The sequence below is a fragment of the Bipolaris sorokiniana genome (assembly GCF_000338995.1).
Source record: "Bipolaris sorokiniana ND90Pr unplaced genomic scaffold COCSAscaffold_10, whole genome shotgun sequence".
Lineage (NCBI taxonomy): Eukaryota > Fungi > Ascomycota > Dothideomycetes > Pleosporales > Pleosporaceae > Bipolaris > Bipolaris sorokiniana.
This window is the reverse complement of record NW_006911904.1, coordinates 980,244-1,000,303: the sequence shown is the minus strand read 5'-3', so window position 1 is coordinate 1,000,303 and position 20,060 is coordinate 980,244. Positions and strand designations below refer to the sequence as shown.

Genomic DNA, 20,060 nt, shown 5'->3' with positions numbered 1-20,060 from the left:
ACCTACCGGGGTGGCGCATGTAATCGCCGCATTAGCGGCCCACTCGTTCCCGGATCCCTGCAACTGGCCTTACAGTATACTACTGCATGCAATGCGTTTAGTTGGTAAATCCTTCTCGGGCGCAAGCACTACGGCGGAATCCGCGCCACCAACCCCCATGGTGCTGACATTTTATCCAAGCGCCTATATTTCCATTGCGGACTTGTTCACTTCCATCTCGCTTGCTGTCATCATCCAATACCACAAAAACTTTTGGAAATGGCAATATTGGGCTCTGCGCTTATGACAATAGACCTGCCAGTGACCTTGGTGTCTCTGCTTGTAGGTTCTATCCTTTATTTCTGCTATGTCACAGTGTATCGCCTTTTTCTAAGCCCTATTGCGCACTTCCCGGGACCTAAGCTTGCGGCATGGACCTATTGGTACGAGTTCTGGTACGATGTCATCGCTGAACCTGAATATACCTTCAAGATCGGCCGGCTTCACAAAATATATGGTATGCGTAATACTCTGGTTCAACTGCTGCCGAATTGCACTAACTGCCATGGAGGGCCTGTCGTCCGAATCAACCCAGACGAAATACACATCGCAGACCCAGATTTCTATGACACAATTTATGCTGGCAGTGGACGCAAGCGCGACAAGTGGGATTGGATCACCAGATCTTTTGGTGTCGATGAGAGCTTGATCGGTACACTCAAGCACGATGAGCACCGTGTACGCAGGGCGTCTCTTTCGCCGTATTTCTCCAAGCAGAGCGTACGAGCACTGCAGCCGCTAATAGACCGAAACATGGGAATTCTGCTAGAGCGTCTTCGGGAGTTTGCCAAATCTGGTTCACCACTAAAGCTGGATGATGCTTACGCGGCACTGACCAATGGTAGGACACCCTCCTTGAATCTATAGATCGTACATTGATTTTAATCTTGCTTTGCAGACATCGTTGAAGACTATGCCTTTGGGAGAAGCGATCACCGTCTAGAAGCTCCAGACTTTGACCCGTCGTTCAGGGATGCAATGCTGCAGGGCGGCAAAGCCGGGCATGTGCTGAAGCATTTCACATGGTTGATGGACTTGCTGAAGAAGCTGCCTGACTCACTGCTGCTAAAATTGAGCCCCGCAATGGGCGCGTACTCGCAGCTTCAGACTAGCGTAAAGCGTCAAGTCGCTGAGATACAGCACGCACATCAGATGCACACCTACGACAAGACGCGCCGTACCATTTTTCACGAAATTCTCAATAGTAAGCTTTCGGACTATGACAAGTCTACAGATCGTCTCTGGCAAGAGGGTGAAGTGGTTGTTGCTGCTGGAACCATCACTACTGCCTGGGCGCTGGGCGTGTCGACGTACTTTGTGCTCGCCACCCCTGACATCCTGCGTCAACTCAAAACTGAGTTGGAGGCTGCAATCCCCGATCCCTCACAGCCACTCAATCTCATCGCACTCGAGGCTCTTCCCTTCCTTACTGGTGTGGTCCAAGAAGGCGTGCGTCTAAGCCACGCTATCTCACACCGCTTGCATCGCATCTGCCCTGATGAGACACTCATCTACCAGGACAACGACAACCAGCGCGAATGGCGAATTCCGCCTGGAACGCCTCTCAGTATGACTAGCAACCTGGTTCATCATGATGAACGTGTTTTCCCGGACTCGCACGCGTTCAAGCCCGAGCGCTGGATTGATAATGCCCACCTCGAACGTTATCTGGTGTCGTTTGGAAAGGGCGGAAGAGCGTGTCTGGGCATCAATCTTGCTTATGCAGAGCTCTATCTTACATTGGCAGCGCTCTTCAGGGTGTACGGTACCGAGCAGGTCAAGGGGAAGGATGACGTTGGGACGTTGCAGTTGTTTGAAACGAGCGCAGCTGACTTGGTGATTACAAGTGATACTGTTGTCCCTGTCATGCCTGAGGACTCCAAGGGATTACGAGTGAAAGTCTTTTAGAATGTTCATCATTACTAAAATAGTTCTTTTCTATGAAATATGGTCGTGATCATAACGATCTAAACGCCAGAATCGTCTTGGATGATCCTTGCGCTTATTTGGAAGCTTCCCCAGTTACTACAATCTCGCTGAACTTGATCTGCATGAGTTATATTCCCAATTTTGTCATATTGTTCCACAAACTGCAAAGCAAATCCCTCCGAGGTATGCCAACCTATGTGACAATGCATCAGCCAAGCCCCAGGATTATCGATCTCGAATGCCAGCACAAGGTACCCTGAGGCAGGAAGCATTGCTGTATCTCTCCTTGGAGGATTATCAAGCTGCAGAGTTATTTCGGAGGTATAAGCACCAGAGCCTTGTGCTAAGACAAAGAAATCGTGTCCGTGAAGGTGTATAGGGTGCGGAACAGGTAGGGAAGTCTCGATTATGACATATACCCATTCTCCAGCATTAGGCAGCTCAATTACAGCATTTGATTCTGTAAAAGAATTCTTGCCGTCCAGTATCTGCAGTAACGTTGGATCTGCCCAATTCGCTACCATGGACGTAGAGTTCAGGTACCAACGGAAGAGACCTTCGGTATTAGAGCCAACAGTTGCAATCTCAGCTTTTGTACTGTTTGGTTCTGAAACTTTTTTCGCAACGTAAGGAACAAGGTTGTCTGTTTCATCGCCACATTCGTCCGTGTAGTTGTAGGCTGATGAAGAGGGTGTAGAGGGCGAAGAACCGTAATAAACGATACCGCGGATATCATTCGCATTTTTGACGTCTAAAGCCGTTTAGCGGGTCACTAGAACAGTTGAGTTCCCAAGATATACTCACCAGAGCAGGCAGACTGAGGAATACCACGCATCCAAAAGTTTTCTGCAGCAGATGCTTGGTCGGCTGTGACAATAATCTGTAAATACTCAGTTTCTTGCTGCACACTTTAGTAGACTGAGTTATGACCCACATCGTAACGTTGTCCTATACCAATATCCAAGACTGTCGTGTTGTACGGCTGAATGGGTACCAAGTCAGATGCAATCACAGTCATTGTGTGATTATCTATCATAAACTTAAAATGGGTATCAATAGCACCGTTTACCAGACGTATTCTGTATGATGAACCTGGAGTAAACGATATGTTATAACGATGGCCGCCATCTTCGTACGTATTTGTACCATTGATTAAAGCATTGTCGAGAGTCGGCGGCCCACTACTCTGAGCAGACATGTAAAGTTCATCTACTGTCTACACTATCGTCAGTATATGCCCCAGTGGCCTAAGTGATACTGAGAAGTCGAACATGCTCACCTGGTGATCCCAGTCGTTCAGAAATAACATCCCTAGGTCCTCGTCATAATTTGCCGTCGCTGGTCCATTGATAATGAGTCCGCCAAAAATACCTTGCCAAGCTTGAAGTGCAAAATGTGAGTGATACCAAGTGCTCCCGTACTGCGTCGCTCGCCATGTGTATGTCATCGAGCTTCCCGGGGCGGTGGGGCATTGTGTGATAGATGAGACTCCATCCTGATCATTTGTACCGTTTTGCCGGAGGCCGTGCCAGTGGATACTAGTTCCATTCTGTGAGGTTTCGAGTCTGTTGTTGACGTGTACAACTACCGTATCGCCCCAGTCGGCAAATAATGTTGGACCAGGGATGGTTCCGTTCACAGCCATTGCTGTCCGAGAAACTCCATCGGGTGCAACCGTTACTTCTGTCAAATCGAGCCAGTATTCTCGGGTTACTCCAGTATGAGGGACAACTAGAAAGCGTTGCAATTAGACTTATATCATTCCTTGCTGTCGATGAGAGACCTACTCGTTGCATAGTCCGTATCTATCGAATAGTCGCACCATGTTGAACGAGACATAGCAGAATTGCCAGAGCAAGCTGCTCGTTGAGTTAAGGAGTGGCTATGCGAAAGATGGCGATGCGCTTGTAGGTCATTACGGACACTAATGGCTGAAACGTGGGCGATTATCCAGCCGGCACCGAAGGCACTTAGAAAGCGCATTTTGCAGATGGACGCGACAAGGAGCTCAATCCAAAATCTGTACAACTTGAAGGATTGATGCACTCATGAAAAAGTATGGACACAAGAAGTGGTAATGGAGATAATCTTTAAGCTTGACGTCCAAGCTATGACCAAGACAAACTCATCATCTAGCTCGGATTGCATGTTGAATTTCGTTGCTCTAATCCGAAGCTATTACCAGGTAGAAGATAATATTCGTCATCGCCAAATCTACTACACCTGGTTGAGTTTTTGCCAGCAACGTGACGCATAAACAAAGGCTGCGATGTCGAGTCAGATCGAGATACCTGTGCTAAGCACTTGTCGAAGCTTTCGATAGTCTCAGTCTTCGCGCCTGATAATATTACTTGTATTGTTTATTCCCGTTTCGCGTCTAGTACATCAAATAGTTGTTTCTCAGAAAAGAATGTTGGGCCACACCCTAACCTCGCGGAATCGGGCATCTATAATGGCCCCTAATAAGTATACCACGAAGATCTATACAGCTGTAGCGGGAGCAACCGGTATTTTTCGACTGTGGGTATAGGCCTGATCATGCGTGTGGACCGCTAGTCGGGCTTCGTTTCAGCTAGCAAGATCCAAGTTAGTAGGTCCACTAATCAAGGAGAAAATACAGGGTAATTGAATAAGGAATTATTATTTATGGAAGGGATATCATACTGATAAATAAACGCAGTATAGACCTCCTCGGAGCGGTTCCAGCCTCTTAGGCCTTGGTGTCTCTAAGTATAAGACTTTTTGCCTTGCACGACAATCGATGTATCTTCCGTACGACCACCCTGACTCGGTGCACCGTTCGTCTAGATAGTGGGCCATGTCTAAATGAGAATGACTGCGCCCGGTTGATGACGACGACTTATGCTTGCTTAGGACAGAAGCATGACGTTAGTTTTGCAAGTTATAGAATCAAATCTCATTCAACACACAAGAACCTTAAAGAAGACACACATCGCCCGACAACTCGAAAACAGTTCGTCTCACTGAACGACGAATTCAGGAGCAACATTGTTCACTATGTTGGCCTTCAAGTCCCTCGCACTTCTGTTTGCGCTACCATGCGTTGTACTGGGTGGGAAGAACCGGCAGGGATCCCAGAACTTCACGCTGTTTGGATACAGTCATCAATTTGGTGGAAATCCTTTGGTCTTCATGGACGGTAAGCAACCTGCACAAACTATAAAGATTGCAAGAAACGGTCTAACCAATTTAAGGGTATGCATATCTTGCAGATGTAGATGAGCTTAACGTTACCAGTCCTGCAATTGTGCGATGTAAGTATACAGTGCAGAGACTCATTGGCAATCCACACGATGTTGACATATCTCTAGTTACATCTGATTCCAAAAATGAATGGTTCGCTTCACCAAACGCAACTACATCAGGGGAGTCATCATGGTTGAACACAACATTTTCTGTTCCAACAGCTCAAACCTCCGACCGCCGTGTAGGCTTCATCAATGGCAACTTAACCTCTGGGAACAGGATCACCACTGGTTTTCGGCTCTTTGGGTCATTGGCGACACTTGTTACATCTGAAGGGGAGCTAGAGTCTTTGTGGACTGGGCTTGACGTTGGACAGAATCTATACGCTTTATACTGGAACGATACGAGCTTGGGTCAAATTCCGATTACTTTGACTGCTGTTGCTCCTTCTGATTTATCGGATTAGGAAGGGCCCATAAAATCTAGATGATAGACAGCTTTTCTAGAGCTCCAGTTCCATAGGAAGAAACAGTTTCATTTTGAAATTTTATTAAATATAACGAAGACTTTAACTTTGACCTTGATTCTTATCTTACAATGTACCAGAAAGTTGATTAATAAATAGCTCCTGAGTGTAACTAGCAGCTACTCACGACTATGAATTACACTGCACATGACTGATCGACTACATGTCTTCTGCCGTTGGGTTCTAGAGTTGAGTCATGGCATGTGGCTGCTCCAATGCGACCATTATATTGACGGGCTTCATATTGCATGACCGCCAAACCATTCATAGTTTTCGCGTTCACGTCCCACCCGCATTAATCGAATTGGAAGATTCGGTTGTACTCTTGCGTTTCCGAACGCAATAGAGACTCAGGGTAGTTGTGTTGTAATGTGTGATAATGAAAGAGAATCTAGAATGCGTGCAAACCTCGAAGGGCCGTTTGGACTGAGTCAGCTAATATACGCATGTAGGGGGCTAAATACGCTGACTGAGTCGTTAGCGCGTGCCAAGAAATAATCGCATTGTGCAGCGGTTCCGCCAGGCAACCTGCAGCCACCTACCACCTACCACTCACCACCACCACACCCACTCATCAGTACCGACAGTGTCTCCATCGTCGCACGCTCTCCGCTACACCTACATGTCACCTGCGATCCAAACTTCAACCGAAATCCCATTGCAATTCCACTCAGACGCTGGTGATCACGGCGCGCTTCGGTCCTAGCTTCACGCGCTGGCTCGCCCTGCCCTGCTTTCGATCTTCTCTTGATTATTCTTTCACTTGTCGCTCGTTCTCGCCGTTCACCAACACAGCCTAGACTGATACTCCGGCCACCATCCTTGCGAATCTCACAAGGCCTCGGGACGTTGGCAATCACAGCGCGTTTCGGTCTCGGCCCACGTGCTGGCTTGTCTAACAGCCTGAGGGGTGGTTCGCAGCCAGACAGGTGTAGTGTATGGTGTATCTTCAGACGCGTCAGGAAATCATCGGCTGAGTCAGGGCTGCTCTGTGCAAAAGCTCGGGTGGGAGGGCATCTTGCTTCAACGCGTTTTGTTGCAAGGGCGTAACGTTGTAAGTGCATAGTTCTTTTAGTGTTAGAGAGCTGTCTGGGCAGATAGACCAGATACGATCAATACAGCATGACATACAATCTCCTGCGCAAGGGTGGCATTCCTGCACTGGCGTGCGTCGCTTCTCCATCCGAAGATGCCTCATTCCTGCAATGCACTTTTCAAGTCAAATATGACAACGACCGCCTCTATGCTACCTTCTCACTCCAACACAACACACACGTACACGATACCAAGGATAAACAACCGTTTGATCTAATTTATGATGCTGATAACCTGCTCCCTACTACAACTAAATGCCAGATTCCAAAGCGTGTTCTCTCACTCGGAGATGAAACCTATGTTGCACGGAATGGCTTTTCTAAGATTCATGTTTTGTCACTGCATCTTCAGAAACCGTGCCCAATCATCTGCCCTACTGCGTCCAGCAGCATCGTGCCCAAGGCGAGCTTCCAGACCCCCTCTCGGTGCCTTGTTGGCTTGATCAAATCCAAACACATCGAAATCGTGTTTGACTTGAATTGGTTGGATCGTAAACGTGCCGAGTCATTCCTGAGTATTGTCAGCCAGCCAGAGCGATTTCACGGGTTTCCTATTGATGAGAAGAACCTGAGAGGACGGCGATTGGCCGACTGGACTATTTTCAGTCCCGAAGAGGAGAACGTGGTGGTATCAGAGGAGCCTCCTCCGTACACAAAGGCGACACACAAGCGGCTCCGAGGGGGTGAGTGTTCCTAGGTACTCGCAAGACCTGTGTTGTTTTTGCTGATGCATGATCCTGCAGTATCGAGTAGTCCATCGCCGCCAACGAAGCGTATGTTCATACCCCCAGGTTCGCCAACAGAGAGAGCTACTACGGCATCGCCGCCCAACAGTCCGGCGCACTTGTCCTCTACGGTTGATAAATCACCACGTATGACGTCTTTGTGCACCGCGTCAGCGCATTCCCGCTCTTATGCTGAGAATTCGTGTCCACCTAACCCCAAAACTGACATGAATGACCCATGCGCGTTAGAGAATAACGTCCGCAGCATAATGCTCAACCTCTTCCCCGCCATGTTTGCTTCCTTCATCGACCGCTCCCGCTCGGTTTCCCCATCCTCATCATCCTCTATCGACCTAAACATACATCCAACAGTAACGCCTTCACTCAAATCCATCTACCAACTCCGCTCGCTCCTTACAAAACGTGCCGTCAAACATGCTGAGAAGAAACTCAGCACCATTTTCAACGACATGCAGCATGATGCAAACTCTCTCCGTCTGGCAGCCGACGAGGAATTCCTCGAAGTTGTGGCGGAGGAGAAGTTGGATATAAAACAACGGAAAGAGGACGCGCTAGAAGAGCTGGTTGATGAGATCGATAATGTCGTTCACGAGAAGTTGGTTGCGTTGTCTGATGAGCTTGATCGTCTGGTTGAGCAGGCAGGGGTGATGGTAGAGAACGCGGTTGATGCGAGGGTAGAGAGGTATACAAATACGACGTGGAACAGGGCAGTGACGGGTGGTCTACTGGACCAGGAGGCGCGGGCAGGAAAGAAGGCTGCAAGAGCAGGTTATGCTGCGGGCGATCGAAAACGGAAGTCTTTTAATTTTCGCTCATGTGCGCGATGAACCTGGACTGTCCTACAGCCAGTCATCGTCACGCTGTCATAGTGTAAGCCGTGCACGCAGTTTGAAACACCCGGTACCAAGACGTAGAGATGGTCACATTGTCACGGCGCTGGCTGGGGTAGCTGGCGTACGCGTGTTTCAATTTACTAAGTACAGAATTTGAATGCTAGCCCCAGCATCCGAATTCTGCTTACATGTATCTTTGGTCAAGTTAAGGCGTGAACTAGCGGATCTATGACTGCGTCGGACAGGCCGGCTCGGGTTAGAGATGTTAAATAACACTAGGTTTAAACCCTTTCATGACATGTTTTACAGATTGGAACAAAAGCCTTGAGGATAGAATAGACAGTACGATTTAGTAATGACTAGCAAAATATGCGCAAGGCAAGGCTGGATTTGTGAAGCCAAGTGAGGAGATTGTATTTGTAATATGGTGAAATACTCCGGGGCGATCCAAACGATTAAGAGGGATGCAGCACCGACATGAACCTTTTCATTCGAATGAAGCTTCAACCCTGTTCGTATTATCGGTGGAGGTGAAACTGATTTCCCGTAGAGACACCGAATCATCACTGCGCGTAGCCTGCATCCACACACGCTCACTTAGGAGTATAGTAGCCGTACGCGGTGCAATGGTGTAACGTTGCTCGTGGGTATACTCTGAGTATTCACCGTACGAAGAGGACGTTTTCGACGTAAATTGGTAGTTGAGACTGACGTCTACACCTCCACCTATAGCCTTGATTCCAACGGATGCTGAGATGGACACCCCTGCAGAATGCGTCATCTTGTTGGACTACTCGGAGGATACGCCCTTGGTAACAATCTTGAAGTCAGGCATGTCTTTTGAGCCATTGTTTTGGTGGACATTTTCAACGGCCATGCAATGCGCCTGGTGAATTTGCAAAAGGGATGAGCGATCAGACCCAAGTTCGCCCTATCTGTTACTGCGAAGAACGCAGTGAAGGTCAGTATGACCTCGCACTGTGGCAGCTCGCTAAACATCTGGCTAGCAATGAGAAGGTTGTCCTTGGTGAATTGGGGTATCTTTGCCCTGAATTCATTGAAGTCCTTTGGGCATGGCAGTCCTAGGATCCTAGCGAGTCCGACGGGAGGCATTTCATAGTTGGAGTTGGCCCTGTATAGATCATCAAGGACTGCGATCTTCTCGATCTCTTCTGTACTGATTGTGGGGCAGGCGATTTTCCAAACAGAAACAGCATCCGTGACCCGAGTTCCTTTGTCATTCTAAATTTGGAGGGGAGCATAATCCGTCGCGACAGTCAGATCTTCGCGAACGCACTACATATAGTTGACTGATGGAGTATTATTATTACTGATGCAGATATATCCTAACGCGACGTATCTAGAAGGAGCTATCGGCCTCCAGAAAGAGCCGTCGTACTTGCCGCCACTGCCGCGACCGGTCCAGATCTTTGTGTAACCAGTTGGACTTGCAACGGCTGGCTTCTCAGAACCTTTGGAGGCGTTTCCAACCAAGAGCGTAGCTCTCTTGCCATTTTGATCCTCCTATTTTGATTGGCTAAAGCCTCCCAAGGGGCGCATATCGCCCTGGTTCATCGCATGATAAAACTCGCCGTATAGGTCGCCTCCAGTGTCCTTCTCGTTCCACATCCATTGCAGATCACTTGTAAGCGTGACCTTCAGGTCACCATAGTCGCAAGTTTCGTTGGGCATATTGCTCGTCATGGTATATATGAATTCCAGATAGAATAATTAGGGATTACTGGGAAAGCCGTACCCGAGAAGCAGAAACAATGGATGAAGCTTGATAGTTGTTTTATAGCATCCGACTCACAAAACTTTATCGTTGTTCTACCTCCTCCCTAGCGAGCCGAAAAGAATATAATTCTGGAAACAATAGAGTCTATGGAGCGATTGCCGAAAATGAGTAGACTCGTGGACAGAGAAGTTGCATGAAGGATGTCTTGGCCAGAACGCTACCTTTGGAATAAATAATACGTTTTCTATGCGCAAATGGGTCACATGCTGAGCAGATGCTTGATTAGATTCTCAACTTAGAGTTGTGTAATGCGATGTTTGCAGTGAAGACCACCATACATTGCAAAAAGGAAAAAGAACGCCAAACATGGGGAGCTGTCGACTTGTGACAGGAGCTGCTATCTCGCATTCCGTTATACATGTAGGTGGGATGTATATTTCCTTGCATCATCTTTTCAACAAATTGTTATTAGCAGCGTCTGCATACATCATCAAAGTGAGAAATCTGAAGGATGTAATCGTAAAGCATCACAACAGGAAACTAATAAGCGATTCTTCTTTGCACACTTCCCTTTTGCGTACAATACGGGCTACATGATTCCAAGAACTGATAACCGCACAATGATTACAAGCCGGTGTGCAAACATGGATGTATTAATCGTGTATGCAGCGTAGTAGTCTCACTCGAGTGAACGCATATCCCTGTTGTCTTGAAAACGCACATCTGACTTTGACGAACGCCAGAAAAATACGGATATTCATAGACACAAATTTCTCTGAATACGGTTTACTAATGTCACATAGCATTAGCACGAGATGCACAAATTGCCTCTCACTAGCCGATATGGTGGACATGACGCGGTTTGGAAAGAAAAGAAAAAGAATGCAGAATATAGTTTCCGGCATGCGATATGCAAGACGCTGTGCACGTGTAGCGGTGAGCGTATACCATCCGGTGTAGGATTTACGTAGCCCCAATAACCTAGTCACTCTTCTCATTAGGGCATCACAAAGCCTACTTACCGATCGAGGTCTGATACCCGACAACGAGGCCAACCGTCTACTGTGGTCACGGGGACCCGGAGCTTCCGTGGGTTCAGGTTGCATTCTAACCAAGTGGAGAGCTTTAGCTGCATATTTCCCTGGTTACCCGGTCGTGCGATCGCTCGCTGACCTGTTAGATCTAGACGCTCTGGCCGATCTAGCCGATCCGTCTACTCCATCGTACCCGTTAATCTGACGCTAGCATGGAAAATTTCCCAAGATCTTGGTATAGACTAGGCGAATGGCGACAGAGGTTCTTCGAGCCAACTCATCGCATATTCTTCTTTTCAAAGGCATAACTTGGCCTCATCATGACATGTAGCTTATGCTGCGATGATATTTGTGTAAACCGGAAAGCGGAGTGTATCTTCACAGCCTGTGAAGTACTGTGGTAGATTCGTAAGTAAGGTAGGTACCGTTGTAGTTATGAGATCTCATGATGGAAGCAAGCGTGGACTATACGATAGTGATTAGGTTCCAGGCATGCGGCACGGCCCGATCCCTCACTGCGACTGCGACTACGACGTACTAGTACTACCTGCTAATCATTACCCCGCCTTCGGCTCCACAGCTACCCGACTTCATCATGGTACATTACAAACTTATTGCATACGTATCATGGTCAGAATGCTGGTTAGCAGAAAGAATCTTGTATACTTGCTTATCAGACCCAACTTGACGACCATTCAATCGTTGACATGTGTTGTTACGATTTGATCCCTTACGTATCGCCTTTCTAGTCCTCTGTCGGCCACTAACCCTGGTACAACAGACTAGAGGATCATACGTAAAATAGTTATCCATTTAATTGCCCATTTATAGTAGGTTTCTGTGGTTTCCAGGTCATTAACAAGGACTTGTATGTGGCGAAACAGAAAGTAACCTCGTTCATGTCCATGATGGGAAACATAAATGATTTGATCATAGTGTGACAAGTGTTCACCTGGGCGTATTTCCATCTCACAAATGAGATGCGGAGAGTTCATACTCGACGTGTTGAAGGTCAGAGATGGCCAGTACTCGATTGTAGTGGGCAGGTAAGCCTGGCTTAGCTGTACAGGGTATGAGGATGCGACGCCAAATAGGTATACCTCGCAACTTGAGAAGAAGAGTATGAGTTACATAAGAAAAGAGTAGACAGTGAGAGACCGAGATCGATAGCCGTTTCCAGGATAAATAAACATAATCGTTGCTTTGGTTGCGATGCGCTCTCAGAATTCATCATGATATGCGACAATGAGAAAGCAGGATTCACAACGAGGCCAACTGCAAAGGCCCACCTTTCGCATTATCTTATGCATATATTATGTATGTCAAACACGAATATTGAATCATATGCGATTAGGATCGGCATCAGAGTTTGAGTACATTTTTCTCGACTTCATTCTCTTCTGATGGATCTTGAACGAGTCATTCTATCCAGGAACGGGATAGACAGCAGGACTTTTGTATCCGTTGGTACCAATCGTCCTAACGCCAAAGATGACGTTGTCCTTGCTCAGTGGAAGAACTACAAAGCCGACTTTGCCCACATCGACCGTGTGTGTCCACAAGCTGGCTGTCGTGGGTCGCCAAACAACTTCATATCCAGCTACATCAGGACTATCGGAACTGATCCACTTGATCCGCGAATCATTATCGAGTACGGTTGTGTCGATGGTCACGTTCCTAGGCATACCGGGAGCTTGCGAAAGCGACCAAAGTGTAGCGAGATTAACTTTGCCAACGCGTGCTGTATACTCAAAGTCAACAAACTCAATCAAGTCACCGTATACGGTGCCATTTTCAGTACGGATGTCTTGGTGCTGGTGAGCAAAGTTCTCGTTGGGTTCTGTGTAACGAATTGCAGGATACCCAGCGCGAAGGAAACCAGTATGGTCGCCGCCGCGCAGGAAGCGATCTAGACGGTAAATGATAGCAATATTCATACCAGTGGCATCATTAGCAGCAACTTCAGCGGAGAAACGAGCGAGCTCTCGTGCAGAGGTGTCGCTATCACCACCGATTTGAAGGCGTCGAGCAGGTGTTATTTTGTCAATCCCCGTCAGCGACACGCCCTCTGCAAAAACGCGAATGGTAAAGGGGTCCTTTTGTCCACGGTCACCAGTCGAGGATCCGACAATATCACAGTTCAACATGCCTTCGACGTTGGTGCTAGAATTTCGGAGTGTCTCGGCAAGGTATGTGGAACCATAGAGGTTTTGCTCTTCGCCAGCGACAGCACCCAGAATGATGGTAGATTTTGGTTGATGCTTGGATAGTATACGAGCAATCTCCATGGCAACTATTCGAAATCAGTCTCCACTCTGCGAAAGATGCATTACTGAACTTACTAGCTGTCCCGCTAGCATCATCGTTGGCACCAGGTGAATCAGCTTCGTAGTTGAGGACGTCGGTGACGCGGCTGTCATAGTGCCCGGTCATGACGTAGACCCTACTTGGATCCTGGCTTCCTTTGGCGGTCGCTAAGACATTGGATATGGTGACTGGGAACGGGATCCTGCTGGCCACGCCTTGGACGTAGCTCTGGACTTCGACTGTCATGGTCCCATTGCTCTCGTCGGCATACTTTTGCATTTCAGAAGCAATCCAGTCCCTGGCTGCATGTATACCGCGCGTTGAGCTATTATATGTTGCAAGAGTGTGGCGAGTTCCGAAAGAGACAAGCTTCTCGATGGTGGCTTGGATATTGGCAGGGCTCACTTCGTCTAAGATTGCACGCATCTCATCGTCCGGAACTTGCGGAATGAGTTCAGTACCGACGTTTGAGGGCGGCCATGCTGCATTGGCGCATTGAGTGTACGTCTGGTCGTTGATGGCAACTGGAGGTGGAAGGTCGCGCTCATGAACATCATGTGCGCATGCCGCTGAGATCAGCGTACTGACATGCAAAAGCGACAGCAAGCGCATGATTATGTTTGAGAAGGAGAAGATGGGAGTATCTGGATTTTCTCAGGACAGCGACTCAAATAGAGAAAAGCGGATAGCCCGCGGCCAAGAAAGCAAGACGGCATGCCATGACATCAAGCTCGGGCTCGAAAGTTGGGATGTTATCGAACTTCCCATGACAGTTAGAGGCTTCAGCCGACGACACCGCGCCTCGACTTCGTCTTGCACTTTTTGCGCTTGGTGGTAGCCACCGGATCCGCAGTTGCAAATAGCGAGCGTCCCGCGAGCAAGGATTGCGTAGACGATTACCCGGATAGGCAGGAGGGGAAGAAACCGACGTCAAGATTGAACCCCTGCGAGTTAGACGGGAGGGAACATGAATTGATATGATATGGAATAATGTAGGGTTGGCCATGGAGAAGACCTGGCTGGATAGATGGCCGAGACCAAGCAGATTGCGATAAGCGGCTGGTGTGCATGTTGCGTTCCTGTGAGGCGGACTATCAACATGTGCCGAGCAGTATATTTTGAAAAGAAGTTTGCTAGTACCAAGAGAAATGCAGTCGAAGGCGCCTACGCGATTAGTGTCGATGTAATTGGGAGGAGAGCATGCATAGCTCGGGATAGTGTTCAAATTCCCGATCCAGTCCGCTTTAGGCTAGCGCAAGAATGCGACGATGATTGCATGTGGCCATGATGCAATGTGTCAAGTCACCAAAAAACGTTGCCTACAAGGCACCAATACATACAGAATCAGTTACTCAAGAGCGCAGATATTCTCGCACACAATCACTACGCGATCCTTTCACACTTGACCTCAGCCAAAACAGCAAAAAAAGCTCGCAATGGTTCGTCTGGTGGCACATACATAGCATAGCGCAAGCTCACGTCGCAAATAGAACGCCCTCTTCAATTCAGCCTTGCGGCAGTCGACCTCAATACGAAAAGACTTGGATCAATTTGCCGATTCAGCCTCGCCCTCTCCACACCTCCAGGCCCAGCTCAACGCCTCCCTTGCAACATTCGCCCGCACCATCGACGACTATGGCAAGCTCGCGAGACAAGAGCCGGTGCAGACAAAGGCCGAAAAGGCGCAGGAGAGATTGAAGAATTTCAGGGCAGAGCTGGACGAATACCGTGCTAGCTTCAAGCGCATAAAGAGCGCAAACGAGGACATTGTACGTTTCAAACCACCGTCCGCGTTCAGAATCGCACGCGACAAATGCTTACTCACCACCCTCACAGCAAACCACAGAAGCCCGCACCGAACTTCTAGGCCGCCGCCCTCACAACACAGCCACGCCCGAGAATCCCTATGCACAGCACAACCTAGCTGCCCAGCACTCAGCCTTTGCCCCCTCCCAACCCTACGACCCCAATGCCCCCTACCGACCCAACCCATACTCAGCAGGCGCCCCACAAGGTGGCCAATATGATCGTGAAGGTCATCTCTTGCGCGAAAACACCTTCTTCAACAAAACCTCGGAGCAACTCGACGAGTTCCTCGATAGGGGAAGAGCCGTGCTCGGCGATCTTGGCCAGCAGAGGGATATGCTCAAAGGCACCCAGAGAAGGCTATACACGGTTGCCAATACCCTCGGCATCAGTGGAGACACAATACGCATGGTCGAGAGGCGAGCAAAACAGGACAAGTGGATCTTCTGGGGTGGCGTCGTCGTCTTTTTCCTCTTCTGCTGGCTCGTCATACACTATCTACGCTGATGCCAATCGACTTGGTTTCTCTTTGCATCGATTTCAGCGTATTCAATTGAGTCAGCAAGGCGTCCGGCGCATTCAACACATTGAGGGGTTACGAGCATCTTTTTGCGTGGCAGGAAATCATTGGTCTAAGGTGCCATCATGCGTTCCTTCACCATGTCTAGGTTTGCCAATAGATTCCAGCCCTAACTGGTACAAAAAATCCTATTATTTGTTGATGATTTCATCCAACAGTTCATACCTAGTTGCGAGCCTAGCCTTGTCGGTAAGCACTACCTCCAATCAAATCATTCCGACATGAATTATGGGTCATACAACGTCCTTGTTACGTTGCACAAGTTTGCTACTAGAGACACATGGCATGACTACCAGCATCGGGCAGACTATCGTTTCTCTAATCCAATTTAGCACCATCTCACCCCACAGAGCCCAGTCTTTGCGAGTTGTAGCTACGCTGTGGTAAAGGACGAAAGTAGAAGCCATTACTCTAGAAGGGATATTGCAATACGATATAGTTGCCCTTGCCTTCCAAATCGGGCAGTACAAACCAATCGTTCCTACTCATATGCCAAGTCGATTTAATTCACTCTAACTTAATCAAGGAAACTTCTCTCTCAGCCCAACTACTATCCCATCCTCTTTTTCCGAACAATATGCCTTGCCACAAGAAAACTTCCCTAGATAGAGTATCCAAACCCCCAACTATTTCCCATCAATATGCGCGACGTATGAGCCGGTCAAGCTTTCCCTTCACATTCTCCAGTGTTTCCTTCATCTCCCGCTGCTGATACTGGATCTTGTTCAGCTTGTCGAAATACTCGTCTCGAGGGTATCTGACGGGTGCAATTGCGGGAAGCGCACATGCTGGGTTCGCGAAAGCTGGGACTTCAAGTCGAAAATTCACTTTGCGATGTCCATATTTTACAGCAGGTGCCGGCCGTGCTCGGCCACGACGCTGTTGGATGAAAGCAGCCAAAGGGCGGGTTGCATGCGATTCTTGAACCTTTTCCGCTGCCTTCTTCCAGTCTGCCAAGTACTCGCTTTTCTCGTGGCGATTAATCTTGCTCTTGGTATGGTCCCAGAAAGTGGACAACGCCTCGGCTAGTAGCAAGGACTCAAACTTCTGCGCCAGTTGCACTAGAATGATGAATGTATGCCGCAAGCATTGGAGGTCTTTGGGCCGATATGCGTTGTTGAGATACTCTTGATCGAAATAGTGCTGTAGGACCTGACGAACGCGGTGTCGCGTCTCTCCATTGCCATGTCGCGCGTAAGGTCCGAGTATGCCGAAGAATCGCTCCAACGTCTTCTGAATAACCTCCTTTCTGATGCCGAAATGACCGTTGAAATAGTTATACAGCCTTTGTACCCAGAGATCTCCTTGTATTGAGCTTTCAGACTTCCGTTTGGGAAACCATGCGCTGAACGTTTGCGCGTCCACCCATATCTGCCTTTGTCCCAGATAGATTTTGATATTCTCCATGTTCAAATATAGTTTGCGAAAGAGTATGAGAGGGGTAGATTTTACCTGCTTGCTACGATCAAGTCAGAATCTCACCATTATGTATTACTCTAACTCCGTCGAACCGCCAAATCAGTCCAACCATCAAACCAGTTCGACAGCGCAGTCGTATCGGCTCCATTTCTTCGTCATACAGCTTGTGAATATGTTTGCTCTCAGCGACATTTGATGCTTAGCCATCCAACCACCATGACCCAATACGGTCGCCACTTTGGACACGTTAACCCAAGGTTACAACAGCACGCTCCAAAATAAGAACATCCAACTATAGCCTTTTATTTAATCCGTTTTTGACGCTCAGTAACCGGTGACAACCCTGCAACGTTACATCAGTTTCGTTAAGTCCAAACCACCGCCACCGAACACTGGCAACACGCAGTGAACGAGCTTGCAGCAGTCCCTTTCCGCGAAGGCGTGCTGGCTTGAGCATATTATTCCGCATTGGTCGTCATTGTAGGGCGGGTTGTTCTTTCAAGATGGTCTTGTGAGAGGCCGCCGAGTAAACCGCCAACACTATGGTGAATGTACACTTCCAACATAGCATACCACACGCAATGCTCATGGATATATTCCTTATCACTGCCTAGATCCATCGGCTCTACTTTCCAAATCTACTTATAGCATCTCAATTGGTTTGGGGTGAGACATTAGTGACAATAGTGGCAGCGGTTGGTAAGCCAAGTGATCGTAGCGCTGTCAGATACGATACGTAGTAGAGATTCACCAATCGCATCATATCTCGGACCAACGGCCAGCGACACTCACCATACAGCCTCCGGTCGAATTTGTTCTCCGATTCTGACACCCGGGAGCTGCTATTGACTCCTTCAGGACTAGCGGGTCCGGAGATACCGGACGGTCGGAGATGTCTGTGAATAGACTGCCTTGAGAGTAGGTCACGGAAAACAAAACAAGCCATTTTCGCGAAAAAATTGACAAACTCGCCTGACTATTCTTCTTGTCCCCTCATATTTCGAATAAAATCAAACAACATCAGTCTTGATCAACTAACAAACGGCACGAGCGACTACTTGGCTAGTGACATGAATCAAAGCGAGTCGAACAATGGCAGCCGGTCTACAGCTCCTATACCCCATTTCAACCGTGTTTTGCATCAAATAATACTCAGCGATGCCATCTTCAACGCTGAATATGATGGAAATGGCACTTCAGAAGACCCTTACGTCATAACATGGCTGCCAAATGACCCCTGCGATCCAATGAATATTCCAATTAGTATCAAATGGACGATAACCGCCATCATAGCCATGATGACTCTTGCCGTGTCATTTGCATCATCAGCCTATTCTGGCGGTATCCGGGAAATACAGACGGAATTTGGTGTCAGCCAAATCGTCGCCACGTTGGGAATTGCATTCTTCGTCTTGGGTTTTGCTATTGGGCCCCTGGTGTGGGCACCATTGAGTGGTCAGCCTGTTCGCACCCGTCTACCTTCGTGCTGTCCACTAATTGAATACAGAGATTTATGGACGCCGGTACATCACGGTTGGTTCCGCTTTTCTTCTTGCTGCATTCAGTGCCGCTTCAGCAGCTTCTCAGAATATGACTACTCTAGCTGTAACGCGATTCTTGGGTGGTGCTTTAGGCTCGTCGCCGCTGACGAATGGTGGCGGTGTTCTTGCGGATATGTTTCCATCTTCCCAACGAGGACTGGCAAACACTTTTTTTTCGGCGGCTCCGTTCCTTGGCCCGGCGATTGGCCCCATTGGTGAGTTCTGCACGTAATAATTGGATTTAGCGATGCTGACCCTTTCCAGTGGGTGGGTTTGTTGGCCAGACAGTCGGCTGGCGTTGGATACAAGGCGTAATTGCTATCTTCACAGGAGTGATGGCAATCCTCTGTGCCTTAGTTGTGCCTGAAACGTATTCACCTGTGCTCTTGAGCAAACGAGCCGCAAAAATTTCTCAAGTTACCTCGAAAACTTTCAAAAGTAAGGTTGAGCTGGATGCAGGCAAAAAAACCGTCTCCGAAGCATTCTCCACGGCGTTGATCAGACCTTGGATATTGTTGTTTTGCGAACCAATTGTCCTCTTGTTGTCTGTATACACGGCAATCATATATGGAGCACTCTACATGTTCTTCCCAGCTTTCCCTATTGTTTACCAGATCGGTCGGGGTTGGTCGACAGGTGTTGGGGGCCTCGCATTCATCGGAATTGCAGTAGGCATGTCCTTTGCAATCATCTATTTGTTTTGGGAAAACAAACGCTATGCTCGTAACACGGCAAATTCACCGACCGGACATCTTGATCCTGAAGCAAGATTACCACCCGCGCTGGTTGGGAGTATCACCATACCCGTCGGGCTTTTTTGGTTCGCTTGGACCAATGGTCCAAACATACACTGGATCGTCAGCATCATGGGCAGCGTCCCGTTTGGCTTCGGCATGGTGCTGGTCTTTATATCGTGCATCAATTATCTCATCGACTCGTACGTTATATATGCGGCATCAGTGATGGCTGCCAGCTCGGTCCTTCGCTCACTTTTTGGTGCGGCATTCCCGTTGTTCACACCTTACATGTACCGAAATCTGGGTATACATTGGGCCTCATCCATTCCCGCGTTTCTAACTCTCGCTTGTGTACCCTTTCCATTCTTATTCTACAAGATTGGAAAGAGCATCAGAATGCGTTGCAAATATTCCCGTGAAGCTGCCACGGTGCTGAGCAAAATGCGAAACTGAAATCAAGATTTTAAGGAAGGATCCAGGCGGTGGGATAGTTGAAGCGACGAAGATTTTTGGTTAGATGTTCG

At 48.2% G+C, this 20,060-nt stretch overlaps 9 protein-coding genes across 9 annotated transcripts; 5 read left to right on the top strand and 4 right to left on the bottom strand.

Annotated features, from left to right (window-relative positions):
• Positions 1–282: 282 nt before the first annotated feature.
• On the top strand, positions 283–1,947 carry COCSADRAFT_146541 (uncharacterized protein; the record flags this gene model as incomplete). The annotated part of the gene is made up of 3 exons (XM_007703742.1): positions 283–496; positions 551–880; positions 938–1,947. The coding sequence occupies 3 exons, from the start codon at positions 283–285 to the stop codon at positions 1,945–1,947; spliced, it is 1,554 nt and encodes a 517-aa protein (XP_007701932.1).
• COCSADRAFT_121436 (uncharacterized protein) lies at positions 1,939–3,873 on the bottom strand. The gene is made up of 5 exons (XM_007703741.1): positions 3,756–3,873; positions 3,248–3,699; positions 2,903–3,184; positions 2,773–2,848; positions 1,939–2,719 (listed from the first exon to the last, which is right to left on the bottom strand). The coding sequence occupies exons 1-5, from the start codon at positions 3,805–3,807 to the stop codon at positions 2,007–2,009; spliced, it is 1,575 nt and encodes a 524-aa protein (XP_007701931.1). The 5' UTR covers positions 3,808–3,873; the 3' UTR covers positions 1,939–2,006.
• A 1,113-nt stretch (positions 3,874–4,986) lies between these two features.
• Positions 4,987–5,641, top strand: COCSADRAFT_162170 (uncharacterized protein; the record flags this gene model as incomplete). The annotated part of the gene is made up of 3 exons (XM_007703740.1): positions 4,987–5,128; positions 5,184–5,243; positions 5,301–5,641. 3 exons carry the CDS (start codon positions 4,987–4,989, stop codon positions 5,639–5,641), a joined length of 543 nt encoding a protein of 180 aa, XP_007701930.1.
• Positions 5,642–6,662: 1,021 nt separating this feature from the next.
• On the top strand, positions 6,663–8,749 carry COCSADRAFT_222485 (uncharacterized protein). Its single transcript, XM_007703739.1, has 2 exons — positions 6,663–7,478; positions 7,539–8,749. The coding sequence occupies exons 1-2, from the start codon at positions 6,824–6,826 to the stop codon at positions 8,366–8,368; spliced, it is 1,485 nt and encodes a 494-aa protein (XP_007701929.1). The 5' UTR covers positions 6,663–6,823; the 3' UTR covers positions 8,369–8,749.
• A 112-nt stretch (positions 8,750–8,861) lies between these two features.
• Positions 8,862–10,066, bottom strand: COCSADRAFT_173037 (uncharacterized protein; the record flags this gene model as incomplete). Its single annotated transcript, XM_007703738.1, has 4 exons — positions 8,862–9,139; positions 9,295–9,551; positions 9,672–9,878; positions 9,963–10,066. The coding sequence occupies 4 exons, from the start codon at positions 10,064–10,066 to the stop codon at positions 8,862–8,864; spliced, it is 846 nt and encodes a 281-aa protein (XP_007701928.1).
• A 2,342-nt stretch (positions 10,067–12,408) lies between these two features.
• Positions 12,409–14,145, bottom strand: COCSADRAFT_121431 (uncharacterized protein). The gene is made up of 2 exons (XM_007703737.1): positions 13,489–14,145; positions 12,409–13,439 (listed from the first exon to the last, which is right to left on the bottom strand). The coding sequence occupies exons 1-2, from the start codon at positions 14,063–14,065 to the stop codon at positions 12,571–12,573; spliced, it is 1,446 nt and encodes a 481-aa protein (XP_007701927.1). The 5' UTR covers positions 14,066–14,145; the 3' UTR covers positions 12,409–12,570.
• Positions 14,146–14,772: 627 nt separating this feature from the next.
• On the top strand, positions 14,773–16,147 carry COCSADRAFT_146529 (uncharacterized protein). The gene is made up of 3 exons (XM_007703736.1): positions 14,773–14,892; positions 14,944–15,222; positions 15,290–16,147. Exons 1-3 carry the CDS (start codon positions 14,890–14,892, stop codon positions 15,764–15,766), a joined length of 759 nt encoding a protein of 252 aa, XP_007701926.1. The 5' UTR covers positions 14,773–14,889; the 3' UTR covers positions 15,767–16,147.
• A 343-nt stretch (positions 16,148–16,490) lies between these two features.
• On the bottom strand, positions 16,491–16,961 carry COCSADRAFT_56169 (uncharacterized protein; the record flags this gene model as incomplete). The annotated part of the gene is made up of 1 exon (XM_007703475.1): positions 16,491–16,961. A coding segment is annotated over one exon (471 nt), but the record flags the coding sequence as incomplete, so codon positions are not given.
• A 63-nt stretch (positions 16,962–17,024) lies between these two features.
• COCSADRAFT_201214 (uncharacterized protein) lies at positions 17,025–20,035 on the top strand (the record flags this gene model as incomplete). The annotated part of the gene is made up of 4 exons (XM_007703735.1): positions 17,025–17,038; positions 18,310–18,713; positions 18,766–19,014; positions 19,064–20,035. The coding sequence occupies 4 exons, from the start codon at positions 17,025–17,027 to the stop codon at positions 19,987–19,989; spliced, it is 1,593 nt and encodes a 530-aa protein (XP_007701925.1). The 3' UTR covers positions 19,990–20,035.
• Between the last annotated feature and the right edge of the window lie 25 nt (positions 20,036–20,060).

Bases quoted from the DNA above. Each gene is read 5' to 3' on its own strand.
- COCSADRAFT_222485 (XM_007703739.1), top strand. From the start codon at position 6,824: ATGACATACAATCTCCTGCGCAAGGGTGGCATTCCTGCACTGGCGTGC. The intron at 7,479-7,538 runs GTGAGTGTTCCT...ATGATCCTGCAG, and splicing joins ACACAAGCGGCTCCGAGGGG to TATCGAGTAGTCCATCGCCG.
- COCSADRAFT_146529 (XM_007703736.1), top strand. The intron at 15,223-15,289 runs GTACGTTTCAAA...CCACCCTCACAG, and splicing joins AGAGCGCAAACGAGGACATT to CAAACCACAGAAGCCCGCAC.
- COCSADRAFT_121431 (XM_007703737.1), bottom strand. From the start codon at position 14,065: ATGCGCTTGCTGTCGCTTTTGCATGTCAGTACGCTGATCTCAGCGGCA. The intron at 13,440-13,488 runs GTAAGTTCAGTA...GATTTCGAATAG, and splicing joins TGATGCTAGCGGGACAGCTA to TTGCCATGGAGATTGCTCGT.
- COCSADRAFT_121436 (XM_007703741.1), bottom strand. From the start codon at position 3,807: ATGTCTCGTTCAACATGGTGCGACTATTCGATAGATACGGACTATGCA. The intron at 3,185-3,247 runs GTGAGCATGTTC...ACGATAGTGTAG, and splicing joins TGAACGACTGGGATCACCAG to ACAGTAGATGAACTTTACAT. The intron at 2,849-2,902 runs GTGGGTCATAAC...GAGTATTTACAG, and splicing joins GTATAGGACAACGTTACGAT to ATTATTGTCACAGCCGACCA.